At 48.8% G+C, this 17,092-nt stretch overlaps 1 protein-coding gene across 6 annotated transcripts in view; it reads left to right on the top strand.

Moving 5' to 3' along the window:
* The first annotated feature begins 2,581 nt into the window (after positions 1-2,581).
* The window catches only part of CCDC85A (coiled-coil domain containing 85A), a 204,363-nt gene continuing 189,852 nt past the window's right edge, over positions 2,582-17,092 (top strand). Inside the window, exons 1-2 of one of the 6 annotated variants that reach the window (XM_027131729.1) lie at positions 2,582-3,425; positions 12,154-13,147. In XM_027131729.1, the coding sequence (XP_026987530.1) occupies positions 3,156-3,425; positions 12,154-13,147 (1,264 nt within the window). In that variant the 5' untranslated portion in view covers positions 2,582-3,155. The remainder of the gene's footprint in view (positions 3,426-12,153; positions 13,148-17,092) is intronic. The other 5 variants (XM_027131731.1, XM_027131730.1, XM_027131728.1 and 2 more) reach the window with 5 other exon arrangements.

The following is a 17,092-nucleotide window of genomic DNA, read 5'->3' on the forward strand; positions in this document are numbered from 1 at the left end:
GTGTGAGGCCCAGACTGAAGCCAAAACAGCCACCCAAATTTAGCTCTTTTCCCCGTGAAGTGTGGAAGTACAAGAGGGTGAGTTCTCACCAGAGAAGGGTTACACCCTCAGGTGCACCCACTCTCCAGTAGCAAAGCAAGTCCTGTGGCCAAGCACAATATCATCAAGAGAGGATAAACTCTGCCCCCCTCAGTGGGAGCTACTGCAAAGTTGCATGGCAGAGATGGTATGAATTATACAGGGAGGTTGTGAAGAATTATGAACAATGATTCAATCTACCTTAGGGGGGACGCAGCTGGACTTGACTTTTTAGGTAGTTCACTTGGGCAGTTCTGTGGAAACCAAATTCGAGACAGGTGATACTGAAGTCAGAGGGACCCGTGAGGACGGTCAGGTGAGACCTAGTGAGAATCTGGGTTGGACGATTAGTGAGCTGTGATGGAACAGTTAGTTCAAAACAACAAATGAGGTAAAACCGTCAGGACCTGATGACTTAGAGTCATTTATGGCTGGTTTTGAGCTACCTCCATTTACTGTATACAGAGTCCACTGCTAAGGTTTGCATATGAAATTGTTAGTTGCCTATCCAATATTTGTTTTCTTATTTCTTATTAAAACAACTTTGATTTTACTTGTGGCATTGATATGCTTAACTTAAAAAAATTACCTAGCTTCACTTGAAGCTGCGAGGTGGTCAGATGGCAAACCCGGGCTATTAGGATATAAGTGAGATTCACTGGGTCATATTACCAGGAGAACTTGTGCCATTTGCTTCTACCTTCTTCCTGCCTCAAATGTAGATGGATGGCTGGAGCTCCATGTATAAGCAGACGCCCACAGTTCAAACTCTTGTTGTTCAACGGTCACCAGTACTAGAGGATGCTGGGTGCGGGGGACCATGGGTCAATGTGATGAGGCCATCTGTCTGCTAACTGGTACTTATTGAAGTTAGGCTTCTCCCTCCCAGAGAGATATGTCATCCCTGATGATCGATCATGCTTGGATCCAAGGACCATCATCCTTGATGGTCACATTTCAAAGGGATGGCTCCCAGGTCCTTGAGAAAGAATTCCTGGGTGGTAAAACTGGTGAGAAGCTGGGAGATGATCGACAGTTCAAGGGTGCAGAGAAAGAATTGACAATGGAAAGTTTTCTAAAGTAAATGTTCTACGTAAAGGGAGGTCAGGGACCTTTGGTCAGGAAGAAACCTGTCTGAAGTGTAGTCAAGCTGAGGGGAACTTGAAGGCCATCTAGGTCAGAGGGCAATACCACCTTGCAGGCTGTCCAGGAAGTCTGGTCTCAGAAGTCCTCAAGTGATCATTTCTTACCAGGTGGCAGCTTTATCAGGGGACACACACTGACCAGCTGGTAAGGGTCTCTGACTTAGATTCTCATCCTACTGGATGGAGATGATTGCCTCTGTACTCCGGTTTTCTGAAGCCCCCTGGGGGCAAATCCCTGCAGTCTCCATGACCCTGTCTCCATCCTGGAGAGGAGAGGATTCACCTAAGTGACATGCCAGGACCAAATACATCCAATTCTTCAGGCAAAAGAACACGTTTTCAGCTCAGAGATGATTCCATGCGACTTCGTGTGAGAGTAGAACTGGGGAGGGGAAGGGACTCTTGTAGCCCAAAGTTAGTACTCAGGGACACAGAGTACCCCTTCCAGAAATTACCATCATAAACAGCCAAGGCAGTAATACAGGGCAGCCTGCGGCACAGAGGAAAATGAAAATCTCCTTGGCTGGCATTTCAGCTTGTCTAAGGGGCCGTGCTTTGCTCAGAGGGGAGATGACTGTGCTGACCTTAAAATCCAGGCTTCGGGAAGCAAGAGATGAAGGTTTTTGTTTTTCCCTTAATTAAGGCTTTGGTGTTTTGCAAACAAAAATAGAAAAGATTCAGAACCTCCCCTTAAGCTTCGTTACAAAGTCGTTGATTTTTAGAAAAGATAAAGGCCTTGGGTGAGCGTAGGGGTGGATGGTCCCTAAAGAGTATTGCCCAGAAGCCTCTTTTTCCCCTTCTTAGAGTATAGGGGTTTTCTTAAACGTTCCTTCCCCAAAGCCCTCCCCCCTTGCTTTTGCCATCGACCTCTTCTTCCATTCTCCAAAGTACAGTCAGACGGTTACCCTTCAGGTCCTGCTACGCATCTTTCCTGAACCCCAATTTCTCAAAATACCTCGCAGCTGTTTCCCCTGCCCGGTGACGAGCCTGGCGTGCAGGGGGCGGAGGGAGCTGCTTCTGCCACACGGTGGCGCGCGCGCGCCTCCCAAAGACCGAGTGTCACAGCTTCTTATACTTCTCCCCCTCCCACCCCACCCCGACCCGCGCCCGGGCGCTGAAGAAGCCGCGCCCACGGCCTTGCCCGGCGGGACAGCGCACAGCGCGCTTCGGGATCCCAGCGGGCGGGCGAGCGGCTGCAGCAGCTTGCAGCCCGCGCGGGAGGTGTGGCCGGCTGCGGGCTGCCCCGGCTTCAGGCTCCTCCTCTTGCCGGTCCAGCCTTTAAACGCCCCCCTCCCCCGCCCCCACCACTCGGCGCTGCAAATCCTAGGCTTCCCCCAGCAGCCTGGGAGCGGCAGCGGGCGCAGCAGAGGCTGCAGGAGGAGCGCAGCCGGCCGGCTGCGCCAGTCCCTCGGGCAGCGGCGGCGGCGGCGCTGGATTAGCTCCCGAGGTGCCGCGGAGCCCGGCGCTCCCCGGCGGGGCTAGGAGAGGAGAGAAGCGGGGGCTGCAGCTGGGCAAGGGGGAGGAAAGTGAGCGTGTGTGAGTGCGTGTGTGCCAGAGTGTGGGGGGCGACAGGCTCGAATTAGGGCGGCAGAGAGGGCAGGGGAACCGGGGTGCGGTCCCCTAGGGTCTCCCGCGGCGGCGCCAGCTTCACGGCGCCCCTCACCATGGACTTGCGCGGAGTTGGGATGTGCCTTGGCCGCAGCGCGCGGGTGGCTGACCGGCCCTGGGGGTGCGCGGGCGCGCGCACAGGGATGGCGAGGTAGGATGGCGGTCCAGCGCGACCCCTGCCGCCCCAACCCAGTGGCCTCCGGGCGGTGCAGCTGACTCGTTGGAGCGCACTGGGGTGTGGGCGGAGGCGGCCCAGCCGTGCCCGCGCCTTCGGGAGTTGCTTTGCCTCTTCCACCCACTCGCACCTGCCGTCTCGCGGATACCATGTCGAAGGCGGCCGGAGGCTCATCGGCGGCGGCTGCGGCGGCGGAAAGTTGTCCCCCAACCTCTGCCAGCCCGTCTGCGGCCACTGCCGTGGAGGACCTGTCCAAAGTGTCGGACGAGGAGCTGCTGCAGTGGAGCAAGGAGGAGCTGATCCGCTGCCTGCGGCGCGCGGAGGCGGAGAAGGTGAGCGCGATGCTGGACCACAGCAACCTCATCCGCGAGGTCAACCGTCGCCTGCAGCTGCACCTCGGCGAGATCCGCGGGCTCAAGGTGAGCGCCGGGCTCGGCGGGGCGGGGAGCCGGGCGCCGGGCGCCCTTGGGAGGTGGGACCAGGCAAACTTTCCCCCCTTCCGTCAACAGGTGATCTCCCCCGCCATTCTCCCTGTCAGCATCCCCTGCTCCCCTTCCCCAGCCCTTTGGAAACTTTTCCAAACTTTGTAGACGTTTGGTTCCCTCCTCTTCCCCCTATGGGGCGCACTAGCGTCGAGCTCGTGGTCCTCCGTGGCCGGAGGAGCGGGCGCCAAGGATGCTGAAAGGCTGGGAGGGGAGCGATGGGTACGCGGAAGCTTTAATTTTCCGGGAAGCCGGGAAAATCAGTGCTTTGGGGAGCCGGGTTACGGCCAGGCAGGGGAAAAAACGAGCGAAGGAGCGAGTCCAGAGCATCTTTGCCCTTGGGGATCCGTGATACGATATGGCCGCTCTGGCGCCACGACTTTTCCGTGGGGCAGAGGGTGAGGAAAGGGCGCCGATGCAGGGAAGTGGTGCTGGCGGGGCGCCCAGGGTGAAGCCGCGGCACCACCCTCGTAACTGGGCTATGTCGCATGGTGCAGAGGAGCTTACCTCTTCTTTCACATTCTGTTTTCTACCTGCTCCGATGCTTTCCTTTTCCTCGAGTTCGGCTGGCGTCGTCTGGCGTCGTCTGGGGTGGCCTGACCGCCCCATTTACCCCCAATTTGATTATAATTTCGTCTAGCTGGGAGGGGAAGGGCAGAGGGTCTCAGTTTAGGAAGCACAGGGTTTTGAAAGTGTACCTTAAGTGCTATCCAGTCATGCTTTCCTTTGGAGCCAATCCTCCCTCTTTGCTCTTAGGGGGAAAAAAAGAACAAAAGAAAAACAAAACAATAAAACCCCAACCCCCCACCACCTTTCTTTTCCCCTTGGAGTGTTCTGAGTGTGCCAGAAATGTGCCAGCCCGGCTGGCTGCAGCAGATGGGTGGCGGGGAACCGCCCTGCCCGAGTGTACCGCAAAACTTCCTCTCCTCACCGCTTGCACTGGTGCCTCCTGGTATGCCTTCCTCTCATTGTTCTTTTTTTGTTTATAGGAAGCCAGACACAAACGAAATCGCTGCAGGGACCTCGGGGAGCAAATTCCCGCAGGCACATGCTGTTCTTGTCCCCTTTCCACTCCCACCCCACTTCTCAGGCAGTAGACACTTTCTTAATTGCCTCAGCGGCTCCAGCCCTCGGATTCTGGGGCAAAGGGGAGTGGGAGGGGGAGAACTGCTAGATGCTCACCTGGGTGCTGGGCCCAGTGCAGGTGGAGAAGGCCCTCCCCTGAGGCTCCAGTTGACTGTCATATATAGTCCCTAGAGCAGATGCAGTTAGGAGGATCTCTTAGAAAAATCCCAAGCCTTACTCTCTCCTTTGGCTTAATTCGTTACTAACGGACTATTAAGTACCAGACTCTTGGATTAGAGGCAGGGTGGTGTAGGGGGAAGATCATCTCAGAGGTGGGTCTGCATCTAGAATCCTCATTTGGCCAGGAGGGTGAGCCTGGGTAATTTCTCAGAGCCTTATTTTACTCATCAATAAAATGCAAATCATAATAACCACCTCCTAGGGGGGTGTGACAATAAATTATAATTTAGGTGAAGGTTTAATTCTGGACTTGACTGCGAAAAATGGTAGTTATTGTCACCAGGAGATGATGCGTAAGTGTACGTAATGCCATGCATCTCCTGGATGTGGGTTTCCGTGGCAAAGCTGGACACAAATATAGTTCGTAACCCTCCAATTTAATCTTCTTTCATGGCTTGAACTATAATGCAACTTGGAAGAGTTTGTAATTAATTTCCTAGAGATTTTGATAGTATGGAGCATTGACATAAGAGCTTAGAAATACTTGGAAGTTCTTTTAGGTTGTGGGGGTCTGTGTGTGAGTGGTGTGGGGGAGGGGAGGACCGGGTCTTCATTCCAGTAACCTCATTTAGGGAAGTACCTATCAGGCCAGATAAGAGCGGTTACACCTCAAGTAAGAGTCTCCTTGTGGTCTAGATTCGTGACCTGGCATTAAAAGACTTTCCAGTCCACTTCCTTATCAAGTTCGGAAATGATGGGGGTTGGTTACTTTCTGATGCAGCCCCTTCTCCTCATTCCCATCATCCTGGGGCAGCCACATGGCGGCCCCTCCTAAGCCTCTGGCCAACTCTGAGGGGCAAGCCTTCTTCCTTCCCTTCCACATATCGGCTCAGAGCTTCCCTAGACACCATAGTGATCCATAAATGTGATTGACTGAATAAGTGATAGTACATTTCACTTTATTTTTTTATTAATTTTTATTAGGGTATAGTTGCTTTACAATGTTGTGTTAGTTTCTACTGCACAGCCAAATGGATCAGCCATACGTGTACATATATTCCCTCCCTTTTGGATTTCCCTCCCATTTAGGACACCACAGTGCATTAAGTAGAGTTTCCTCTATACAGTATGTTCCCATCAGTTGTCTATTTTATACATAGTATCAATAGTGAGACTTAGAGAACAAATGTATGGATACCAAGGGGGAAAAGGAAAGAGGTGGGGTGGGAGGAAATGGGAGATAACGATAGTACATTTAAAATTTATTTTCATTTAATTGGAAGGTAGGGATTTTCTTTCTTTTTTTTTTTTTTTTTGCCTCTGTTGGTTTGGGACTCTCAGCTGAAGACTGTAAATTTAGGGTAATTAAGGCCATAACACTTTTCTTTCTTATGCCTCTTTCTGTGAGCTGCCTTTGAAATTGCATCTAAATATTTTCAAGGCTTCTAGGTGGTACTGTGGCTGTGGACATTGGGGAATGGGAGCATCGTTCTTTTCCTTTGAGGGGCCTGTGACTCTGTCCAAGCACTGGCTGACTTGTTTGTGTTTAAACATTTAGGAGGTAGTGCAGAGTGGGAAAGAGAAAGGTTTTGGAGTCTGACAATTTGGGTAGCTTGGGCAAATAACCTTTTTGAGCCTCCGTTTTCTCATCTGCTAAATGGGGATATTATTTCCACTTGAGGTGTGAAGATTAAATGATACACAGATGAAGAAACCCCAGTGAGGTTAAATAGCTTTCTTAAGGTCACACAGATATGAAATGTTCCAAAGAAGCTGATTTTCTTTTCTTTTGGCTAGTTGACATTCTCTGGTTAGAATGTGTCATCCTAAAAGGGGTTGGAGAAAGGAGATTCCGGTTAGGGTGCTGCTGTTGAAAGGGATGGATTCCTGAGAACCATGTTCGTGCACTTCTGAGCATATACCAACACCCAGACTGCTCTGGCCTGGAATTTTCTGGGGGCGGGGGCGGGAATTGGGGGCAATTCAATCTCTATGGATTTTTTATCTGCAGTACATTAATTTTCTTCCTCGCTCGCCAACACACCAATTCCCCATCCTGCAATGATGGAAAAATAACAAATTAAAACAATTCTTTAACCACAGTTATAGTACTTGAGAATCTTATGTATGAAATTTGGGATGATATGAATTTCGGGTGATTATGGATTTAATCTTTTAAAAGCCCCCTTTAGACAGATGGGCAACATCTAGTAGCCTGCTGCAGTGTTAAAAAAGACACTGTTTTGAAAAAGACGGCCCAAGTCTTAAAGTGATAGATTTGAAAAAACTAGCTCACAAGGTTATTATCAAGCTGGTTGCTTAGCTGTTCATTAGAAGGCAGAGGAAATAGCTCATAATTGGAGAGTAAATAATATTTGCAAGAATAATAACAGAAAAAAAGGAACTGTGATAAAACTGAATGGGCTAATACACGCCCCTTCTACCCCAACTAGAGTTCTGAGAAGTACAGTTGACACTTGAAAACACAGGTTTGAACTGCACAGGTCCACTTTTACAGGGATATTTTCACTACTAAATACTGCAGTGCTACTATCCGCTGGTGGTTGAATCCATGATTGTGGATCTGGTGTACGGAGGTCCGACTATAAGTTACATGGCTTTTCAACTTGGCCAAGTGTCAGCACCACTAATCCCCAGTTTGCTCAGGGGTCAACTGTATATATTTCACTCCATTTGGGAAGGAGCCCATGGTGGCACAAGTCCTATTTACTTCCCAGTTCTGGAGAAAACAGGAATAGTTGTAGGATACTCAAAGGGGATATTTTCACATGGAAATTCAGTTAGATGAAGAAGAACATGACAAACTTTCTATGAAATGGGAGGATTAAGCTAAATGTGGAAGAATTTTTGAAGCCGAGAATGATTTTTCTTTTAACATCTTTTTTTTTTATTTTTGCGGTACGCGGGCCTCTCACTGTTGTGGCCTCTCCCGTTGCGGAGCACAGGCTCCGGATGCGCAGGCTCAGCGGCCATGGCTCACGGGCCTAGCCGCTCTGCGGCATGTGGGATTTTCCCGGACCGGGGCACGAACCCGTGTCGCCGGCATCGGCAGGCGGACTCTCAACCACTGCGCCACCAGGGAAGCCCTAACATCTTTATTGGAGTATAATTGCTTTACAATGGTGTGTTAGTTTCTGCATTATAACAAAGTGAATCAGCTCTACGTATACATATATCCCCATATCCCCTCCCTCTTGTGTCTCCCTCCCACCCTCCCTATCGCACCCCTCTAGGTGGTCACAAAGCACCAAGCTAATCTCCCTGTGCTATGCAGCTGCTTCCCCCTAGCTATCTGTTTTACATTTGGTAGTGTATATATGTCCATGCCACTCTCTCACTTTGTCCCAGATTACCCTTCCCCCTCCCCGTGTCCTCAAGTCCATTCTCTACATCTGCGTCTTTATTCCTGTCCTGCCCTTAGTTTCTTCAGAACCATTTTTTTTAAAATTCCATATATATGTGTTAGCATACGGTATTTGTTTTTCTCTTTCTGACCTACTTCACTCTGTATGATGGATTCTAGGTCCATCCACCTCACTACAAATAACAATTTCATTTCTTTTTATGGCTGAGTAATATCCCATTGTATATATGTGCCACATCTTCTTTATCCATTCATCTGTCGATGGACACTTAGGTTGCTTCCATGTCCTGGCTATTGTGCTGCAGTGAACATCGTGGTACATGACTCTTTTTGAATTATGGTTTTCTCAGGGTATATGCCCAGTAGTGGGATTGCTGGGTCATATGGTAGTTCCATTTTTAGTTTTTTAAGGAACCTCCATACTGTTCTCCATAGCGGCTGTATCAATTTACATTCCCACCAACAGTGCAAGAGGGTTCCCTTTTCTCCACACCCTCTCCAGCATTTATTGGTGTAGATTTTTTGATGATGGCCATTCTGACCAGTGTGAGGTGATACCACATTGTAGTTTTGATTTGCATTTCTCTAATGATTAGTGATGTTGAGTATCCTTTCATGTGTTTGGTGGCAATCTGTATATCTTCTTTGAAGAAATGTCTGGTTAGGTCTTATGCCCATTTTTGGATTGGGTTGTTTGTTTTTTTTGATATTGAGCTGCAATGAGCTGTGAAGCTGAGAATGATTAATTTTGTTCAGCATTATTTTCTCAGAATATCCACAGCTTCTGATTTCCCATAAAGCACCAGTGTCAAGGAACAATTTATTCTCTTATTACTACAGACTCCAACACAGCAGGGCTAGCTGAAAACAACAATAAGAAATCTTTTCTCAGTAGCTAGAGCTGTATCCTGTTTTGGCCATAGGCCTAGCGCTTTAAAGGGCTGGTCAGTCCATAAACACATATTAAGCATTCATTGTATGCAACACACCAAGTCAAGTGTGTCAGTTATGCAAAGAAAGACATTGGAATGTACTCTGCCCTCCAGAAGCTAAGGTAATCTACATTAGAAAAGAAAGAAAGAAAGAAAAAGATGCCCAATGAGTGCTCTAAGGAGTGTGTCTTACAGGCATCGAGCAGTGAATGGGATACTTTGGTCATTCATTCAAGCCTGGAGCTGCTGCACACCAGATGCTGTTCTAGGGCTGGTGGAGTCTTATCAGAGCAATCTGTCCTCTTAGGTAAGTCTATAGAAGGCAGAAGATAGTATTTTCTAGTTGGAAAGTTAGACCTAATCAGGGTTCATAATTAGCTGGTTCACAATTAGAGGGAGCTAAAGGTAGAAAGGCAGGAAGAAAGCCTTGTAGGCCTGGCGCAAGGGTTTATTCATTTTCCTTGGCAAAGGGGAGGCAATGGGGGTTTAGGGGCAGGAGAGACACTACCTGCAGGGAGAGTTTTTGATGATCAGTCTGGCCAGAGAGAGCTTGGATTGGAGTGAGCAAGGGAAGTTAGGGGTTGGGGTAGACCAAGGCAGGGAGGCCCGCTGGAGGCTTTTGGAAACAGCCGGGCCTGAGGTCAGAGAGTGGCACTGAGAAGCAAAAGGACTAGATGGGCATTAGACACAAGGATTGGTGAGGCTAAGAGTTAGAATTGAGTTGAAAACTAAGCGGCACAGAGCCTCTTTCTCCTCAGGCCTTGAGAATCGCTCCCACGTTAGGCCTCATGACTGCCAGGAGATTCCAGCTTGGCAGATTCCAGGGTGGCAGCTGTTTTATGGTTTATTTCCTAGTCAATATCAGGGGGAAGTGTTGGAATCAACCTGAGTTTGGGAGAATCAAGTCCCCTCTCTGAGTACCTCTAGGTCTGGATTGGATGACAGTCACAAGACCAGAGATTTTCAGGCTTTGTGGAGTAAGGGAAATCTTAGGTAGCTGTCCCCTTTTCACCCCCCACCAAACTATGGTGCTTCAAGAAACAGCTACCCCCTTTACTATATGTGTGAATGGAGACTAAGTGGGGATTTCACAGTTAATTCTGAATTCCTTGGTTTCAGGTTTCTACAGTAGGATGCACAGCGGTGAACAGAAGAGACGGGTCTCCATTCTCATGACTCTGGTCTAGTGAGGATGGAGACTTGACTGATAGACTCAACCATATGTGATTAGAAGTTGTAATGCAACAGAGGGGAAGTGGAAGGGCTCCTCGCAGAGCATAGATTAGTGGTCAGGGATGGCTTCTATGGGGAAGTGCCGTAAAGTGAGAAACAAAGATTGTGTAGAGGCTGGGGGAAGCTTTCCGAGTGAAAGAGCGGAAGGGCTTGTCCCTTGGGCCCTGAGGCCAGGCCAGCATGGGTGGGGCTCTGTGCATGATGGGGAGGGATGGTCTCACCTTGTCCACTGCCACCATGGGTAGCCGCCACCATCATCTCCCTCTCCCTGGACTAACCTTGTAGCCTCCTACCTGGTCTTCCAGCTTCCACCTTATCCTGTCTCTCTCTCTTCCAGTCACCCGCCTCCTTCCATCCCCCAGCCGTCTATTTTCTGCACAGAATGATGGTGCAGAATGAATCACATCATGTCTAGTCCTCTATCCTCAGCTTGCCAACAGTCCAGAGTCTTCCTGTGGCTGGCAAGGCCTTCATGTGGCTGATGAGGCCACATTATCTACCTAGCCCTGGTGCCCACCCACTTGCACCTCACCTCCCAGACCTCCTTCCCAGCGCTGCCCGCCCTTGCTCACTCCGCCTTAGGCCCACTGGCCTTGCTGCAACTGGAGCCACATCTGTCTTGGGGCTTTTACACTTGCTTTTCGCTCTGCCTGGGATCATCTTCCAGCAAATGTTTGCGCCTTTATTTCACCCAGGTCTTTGCTCAAATGTTTTCTTTCTCTGCAGAGGTGGCTTCTCTTAAAAGATAGTATTTTTTAGCCTGCTTTGGTCTTTTCCCAGCACTTTTCACTCTATGACATTATGTTCTATACTTGCTTTTTTGTTAGTCTTCCCCACCAGAATGAAAGCCATAGGATGGCAAGGGCTTTGCTGCGTCCTCTGATCTGTCCCTAGCACCTGGACAGGTACCTGGCACATAATAGATGCTTACTAAATATTCATGAATGAATCACCGTTCATGCTGGAGAAGTAGGCCAGTTAAGAGGATTGGGGTCCTTTTGAGACTTAAAGGATTTTGCACTTTATCCTAAGGGCAGTGAGACCCTTTTAAGGGTTGAAGCATGGGAGTGATGAGGTAAATTTCAGAGGTAGAGTTCAGGAGACGTGTTTGGCTCGGAACTGGGAGGTGAGGGAGAAGGAGGTGCCAGGCATAACCACAGGTTCTTAAAAAGGGCGACAGGATGGGTGGAGGTGACATTTGCTGAGAGGTGCGATTTGGGGGGAGGGGGGGAGTTTGAATATCACACAAGAACCTGAGCTCCAGGTGAGCTGCCTGGGAGCCGTGCAGGGAGGATGGCAAGTAGGGTTGGATGGGCAGGACTGAAACGCCACCAGAGGACAGTTTGCTGCTCGCTCATGCAGGGGTTGGGGCTGCTTCTCCGGGTCGTGGGCTGAACACCTAGGCAGTGTTTGTCGTTTGCGCTGACGAAAGGCCTGTTGCCTCAGAGCTTGTTAAGCCTTTCACAGATCACAAGCAGCCATCTTTCTTCCTTGAAGGTGGGGCAGGGAGCCTACTGATTTCCTGTTAATGAACTAGCTGCTCCCTAAAGGCTGACTGGATGACCTTGGACAAGTGAAGCTTTGCGAGGTCCCGTTTCCCCGTCTGTAAAAGAACCATAATATCCCCTGAGGGTTTGGTGAGAAGTAGATGAGATAATGCAAGTAAAGCATGGGGCAGGGAGCAGAATCAATACCCATTATTGTTAATTTTTTGGACAGCTACACATCTGTAGCTTCCTCTCACCTTCTCCCTCCCTCCCCTATCATCACAGAGAATTCACCCATTCCAGGCTCCCTGGCTCCCAGAAGTATGAGCATGGTGTCGCCTCCCACGCATACCTGGCTTGAATGGCTGTGTGTCTCTTTTCAGGATATTAACCAGAAACTCCAGGAGGACAACCAGGAACTGAGGGACCTCTGCTGTTTCCTGGATGACGACCGGCAGAAGGGCAAGAGGGTGTCCCGGGAGTGGCAGAGACTGGGCCGCTACACGGCTGGGGTGATGCACAAGGAAGTGGCCTTATACCTGCAGAAGCTGAAGGAGCTGGAGGTGAAGCAGGAGGAGGTGGTGAAGGAGAACATGGAGCTCAAGGAGCTCTGCGTGCTGCTGGACGAGGAGAAGGGCGCGGGCTGCGCGGGCAGCCGCTGCTCCATTGACAGCCAGGCCAGCCTCTGCCAGCTTGCTGCCACCACGGCGCCCTACGTGCGGGACGTGGGCGACGGCAGCAGCACTTCCAGCACAGGCAGCACCGACAGCCCGGACCACAAGCATCACGCGAGCGGCGGCAGCCCGGAGCACCTGCAGAAGCCCCGGGCCGAGGGCAGCCCGGAGCACTCCAAGCACAGGAGCGCCAGCCCTGAGCATCTGCAGAAGTCCAGGGCCTCCGCGACCCCAGATCACCCCAAAGCCCTCAAAGGACCCAGCCCCGAGCACCACAAACCCTTGTGCAAGGGCAGCCCCGAACAGCAAAGGCACCCGCACGCGGGAAGCAGCCCCGAAACGCTGCCCAAGCACGTGCTGAGCGGGAGCCCGGAGCACTTACAGAAGCACAGGCCCGGGGGCAGCCCCGAGCACGCCAGGCACAGTGGAGGGAGCCCTGAGCATCTTCAGAAACACGCCGTCGGCGGGAGCCTGGAGCAGCTACCCAGAGCCCGGGGCACCAGCCCGGAGCACCTCAAACAGCATTACGGGGGGAGCCCCGATCACAAACACGTGGGCGGAGGCAGCAGTGGCGGCGGTGGCGGCGGCGGTGGTGGCGGCGGCGGCGGCGGCGGCGGCGGTGGCAGCAGGGAGGGCACCCTCCGAAGGCAGGCTCAAGAGGATCTGTCACCCCATCACCGGAATGTCTACAGTGGCATGAACGGTGGGTCAGTACGTGCTGGGGAACCGCTTTGCTGGGGCCACTGGGTAGAGAGTTATGAATGATGCAAGGCTTTGCGGCCATGTTAGAAACTGCAGGCGCTAGGGCGGAGGCGGGTTGGGGAGAGGAACACACGTTTGCCCCCAAATCATGATGTGTGTGTCTCCCCCTCCATTTGTTCTATCTTATGCAGTTACCAGGTAGCCTGGAGAATATTGGGGAGGAGGGGGCAGGGGAAGGAGAGGAACGATAATTCCGTGGGACCCTGAGTAGTCAGGGTGAGATTTGTGGGCATTGAAGATAAAAATAGAACCAATCTAAGATTTCTCTATCTTGAACATTTTCCTGCTTGTGTGCAGTTTCCTACAAGGGCTCTCTTGGAACAGGTGACCAAAGGTTTTTGAGTCCAGCTAATAGCTTATGTGCAGAAAGAAATGAGTATTTATTATGAAAAACAATAACATTAAAAAAGAACTAGGGTGTCCTTAAACAGGCTTGACGCTGGGTTGCCTGAATGCCTGTAAATATGCCTTACTTTTCCTTGAGGATGTTCTCCATTGTGTTGGGGGCCTTAGCATGACTCTGTGACTTTCCTTTGCATCTGAAATGCATCAGATGATTTCTTTCCCTTTTCTTAAATATCTTTATTGGAGTATAATTGCTTTACAATGGTGTGTTAGTTTCTGCTGTATAACAAAGTGAATCAGCTATACATATATCCCCATATCTCCTCCCTCTTGCGTCTCCCTCCCACCCTCCCTATCCCACCCCTCTAGGTGGTCACAAAGCACCGAGCTGATCTCCCTGTGCTATGTGGCTGCTTCCCACTAGCCATCTATTTTACGGTTGGTAGTGGATATATGTCAATGCTTGAGTAGCATGCCTTTTTACATGGCGAGTCATCTTTCTGGTTGTTTAAATATTCCCCTTTAAATGTACAGATGTGTTTGGACACTCCTTTGGTTTCCAAAGTGCAACATCCACTGCATTGGCTGAGGCAGCTCTAAACCGTTTGGAAGAGGTTTACTTTTCTGCATCTTTGTTATGAAACCACTTGAAACTCAAGAGAGGAAAAAAAAAAACTTAAAAGAATTGTGAGGGTCTTTTTTTATGTCAGCTGTGGCCGAGTTACAACTAAAACGATTGGTTTTATGAAGTGGGGTTTCTGCATCCAAAATATCTGGGGTTTTTCACTTTATTTGAAAGCTGCTCTGGAGGCTATGTGCAGTCAGCTCTGAGCAGTGCTGGAGGCCGCCAACTTTAGCAGTGACACGAAGGGGTAAATTTTCAATATTGTAGTTGGGGATTTACCTGTTGGATTCCATTTCACCCTCATCGTTTTCTCGTAGAGCTGAAAATTGACTCCTGAAGCTTGGCTTCTAATACGTCCAGTGTTTTAAGCACAGATGGAACTAGAAAGAATGGGAAAGATCGGATGCTGTTGCTTTCTCTGTTACGTGCCGGGAGGTGAAAGCTGGGAGAAGCCAATTCACCTGTTGTGTTGAAGCCACCGGGCTGGCTGGGGCTTTTACTTTGTTGATGGCACCCTTCCCTCACTCCTTCCAGGAGATGCTGCCCTGACTGCTGTGGGCAGCCTCGGCTGTGCAGTTCTCACAAGAGATGAAAGTCATTTAAAAAGATATTTTGGTTGTGTTACTATCACAAGATGTGTCATCGGCCATGAAACTTGTCTTCAGGGGGTAATGTGTTAACAGGAAGGTAAAGTTAATGACTTTTCCACTTCTTGATTACTTTTTAATGAGCATGAGAAGTAAATGTGCACTATTTTGAGGAAACTTTTTATCTTGAACCAAAATAAAGATTACTTAAGGGCAGCTGGTTCACTTACAAAACAGTTCTTCTCCTTACAAAAAGGCTTACTTAAATAAAGAACTTCTCTAATTTAATGTGTGATTTAACTTATAAGAAGGGATTTTAGGTGCAATTTTTAAGCAATTCTTTGTATAAAGTAAGGTCTGTCTCTAGATAGGGATGGCGTTAATCATTGAATCTTATTGCCTGGGTTCAGATAAATTTCATGGTCAGGCAAATGGTTTTTTAAAATTTAACAATTTTATTCAGTTAAAAATTTGATGTAACATAGATGCATTGTTTAGAATGACACTGTAGTTTAATTCTTGTGTTTACTTCGGGTTTTCTCATTCTTAAGTGACATCTTCTGACAGTGGATATCCTCACTAAAGTGTATTTGTAGTCCATCTGCGCTGCATTTTTATTTCAATAATTAATTGGAAAATGAAGAGGCACGATGAGGTGTTTACGGATCATCAGCCTGTAAACTTGGGCCCTGGTAGCTTGTGTTTATCCTGCTGTTACAAATTAATTTTTGATATGGATAGTGAGACATGATTTTTTCATATTTTTAAATCCCCACACACTTGGGTTGAATTATTGTCTTATAAACAGATAGGAAAACCAGCAGCAAGGTAAATCCCAAACTGCAAATTTGCTGAGTCATTTACAGAATCCTTCTGTGTGGGGTTGGTGTGAGAGGTGAGTGTTTTGGATGAGCCCTTGAATGTTTCTGCATTAACAAAAAGCAGGTGAAAGTTGTGAGGGGCTGTCTTGTGCGTTTTGGGAGGTGTAGCAGCATCCCGGGCTCTACCCATAAGCAACCCCCAGTTGTGACAATTAAAAATGTCTCCAGATGCTACCAAATGTTCCTGGGGTAGGGAGTGGGCAAAATGGACTCTGATTCAAGATCACTGCTCTAGAGCAGCGTTTTTCAGCTTGGCTGCAGGCTAAAATCACTGGGCTGACTTTGAAAAAACACTGGTGCCTGGATCCCACACTCAGATGCACATTGAATTGGTCTGGTACTGGGCCTGGGCACGTTGTAAAAAGAGCCCTTCAGGTGATTCTAATGAGCAGACCAGGTGGAAACCATTGGCCGAGGTGCGTGGTTGTTGGATAAGATGGGCTGGTGTGAGGGAAGCTCTCAAACACCCAAGCGTCCTCCGAAGAAGAAAGTTCTTCCTTTCCTTTGCTGAACTCCAGGACTGAGAAGGACTGACGCCAGCAGGTACTGGAAAACGTCACCCCTCTCAACCCCAGACCAAGGCTATCTGATAATGTACTTCTTCAGGGGTATGGGTTGAAAATTTGAGTTTTTGGTGGGTGGGATTATTTGGTTAATTCGGGGAAACTCTGGCATATGAGTCATTTAAGACGACCTTTTCAAGCCTTCATATCCCGCTGGACAAAGAAGCACAGGAGTTTGTAACCTATTTCCAGTGGATGTTTTTGGTGAATGTAGATCACGCGGCACCTGCAATCCTAACGAATATTTCCCACAAGAGAACCTGCATTTCAAATCTCCCAGTTTATAGGTTTTACCTTGAGTTTTAAGACGTCTTGTTATTCTCTGTTAATGAGTAAACGAAAGACGCTGATAACACAAAAATGGCCTTGTCTGCTAGGGGTGAGATAACCTATGTGTGGAAGAGCCCGGCAGAGTTTCTCTGAAGCAAGGCTGTCTGTGAATTAAGTAGTGGTGCACTACGGCATGAGTGATTGCTCTCATAAATCTTTTAATTTTGCTTAGAGAAAGTCAGACCATCACTTATGAATGAATTTGGACAATAGAAATTGAATGTCTCTTGGGAGAAAAATGTCAGCAGTTAACAGTTATGGAAATGCTACAGAACTGATTTTAACTGAGGTCCTCTGAGTGTATTTTCTGTTGTGTGAGCTGACACGTAGATGGTTAAAGAACTAGATAGTAGTTTTTGGTCTTCAAGCTTCAGTATGGTAATTTGGTAGCCTTATATTCACTTTGATAGGACATCAATTTTAAGACGTTTTGGAAAAATCAATCGATTGTACTATACCTGTTTGTGCAAAGCATGTTGCGTTCATCATAAGAATACATTTTGATTTAATGACATAGAATGCTTAATGTTGAAAATATAGTTTGAGATATTGCAA

Source organism: Aethalodelphis obliquidens, unplaced genomic scaffold, assembly GCF_003676395.1.
Source record: "Aethalodelphis obliquidens isolate GAN/ISIS:26980383/991018 unplaced genomic scaffold, ASM367639v1 scaffold40, whole genome shotgun sequence".
In the NCBI taxonomy this organism is placed as follows: Eukaryota; Metazoa; Chordata; class Mammalia; order Artiodactyla; family Delphinidae; genus Aethalodelphis; species Aethalodelphis obliquidens.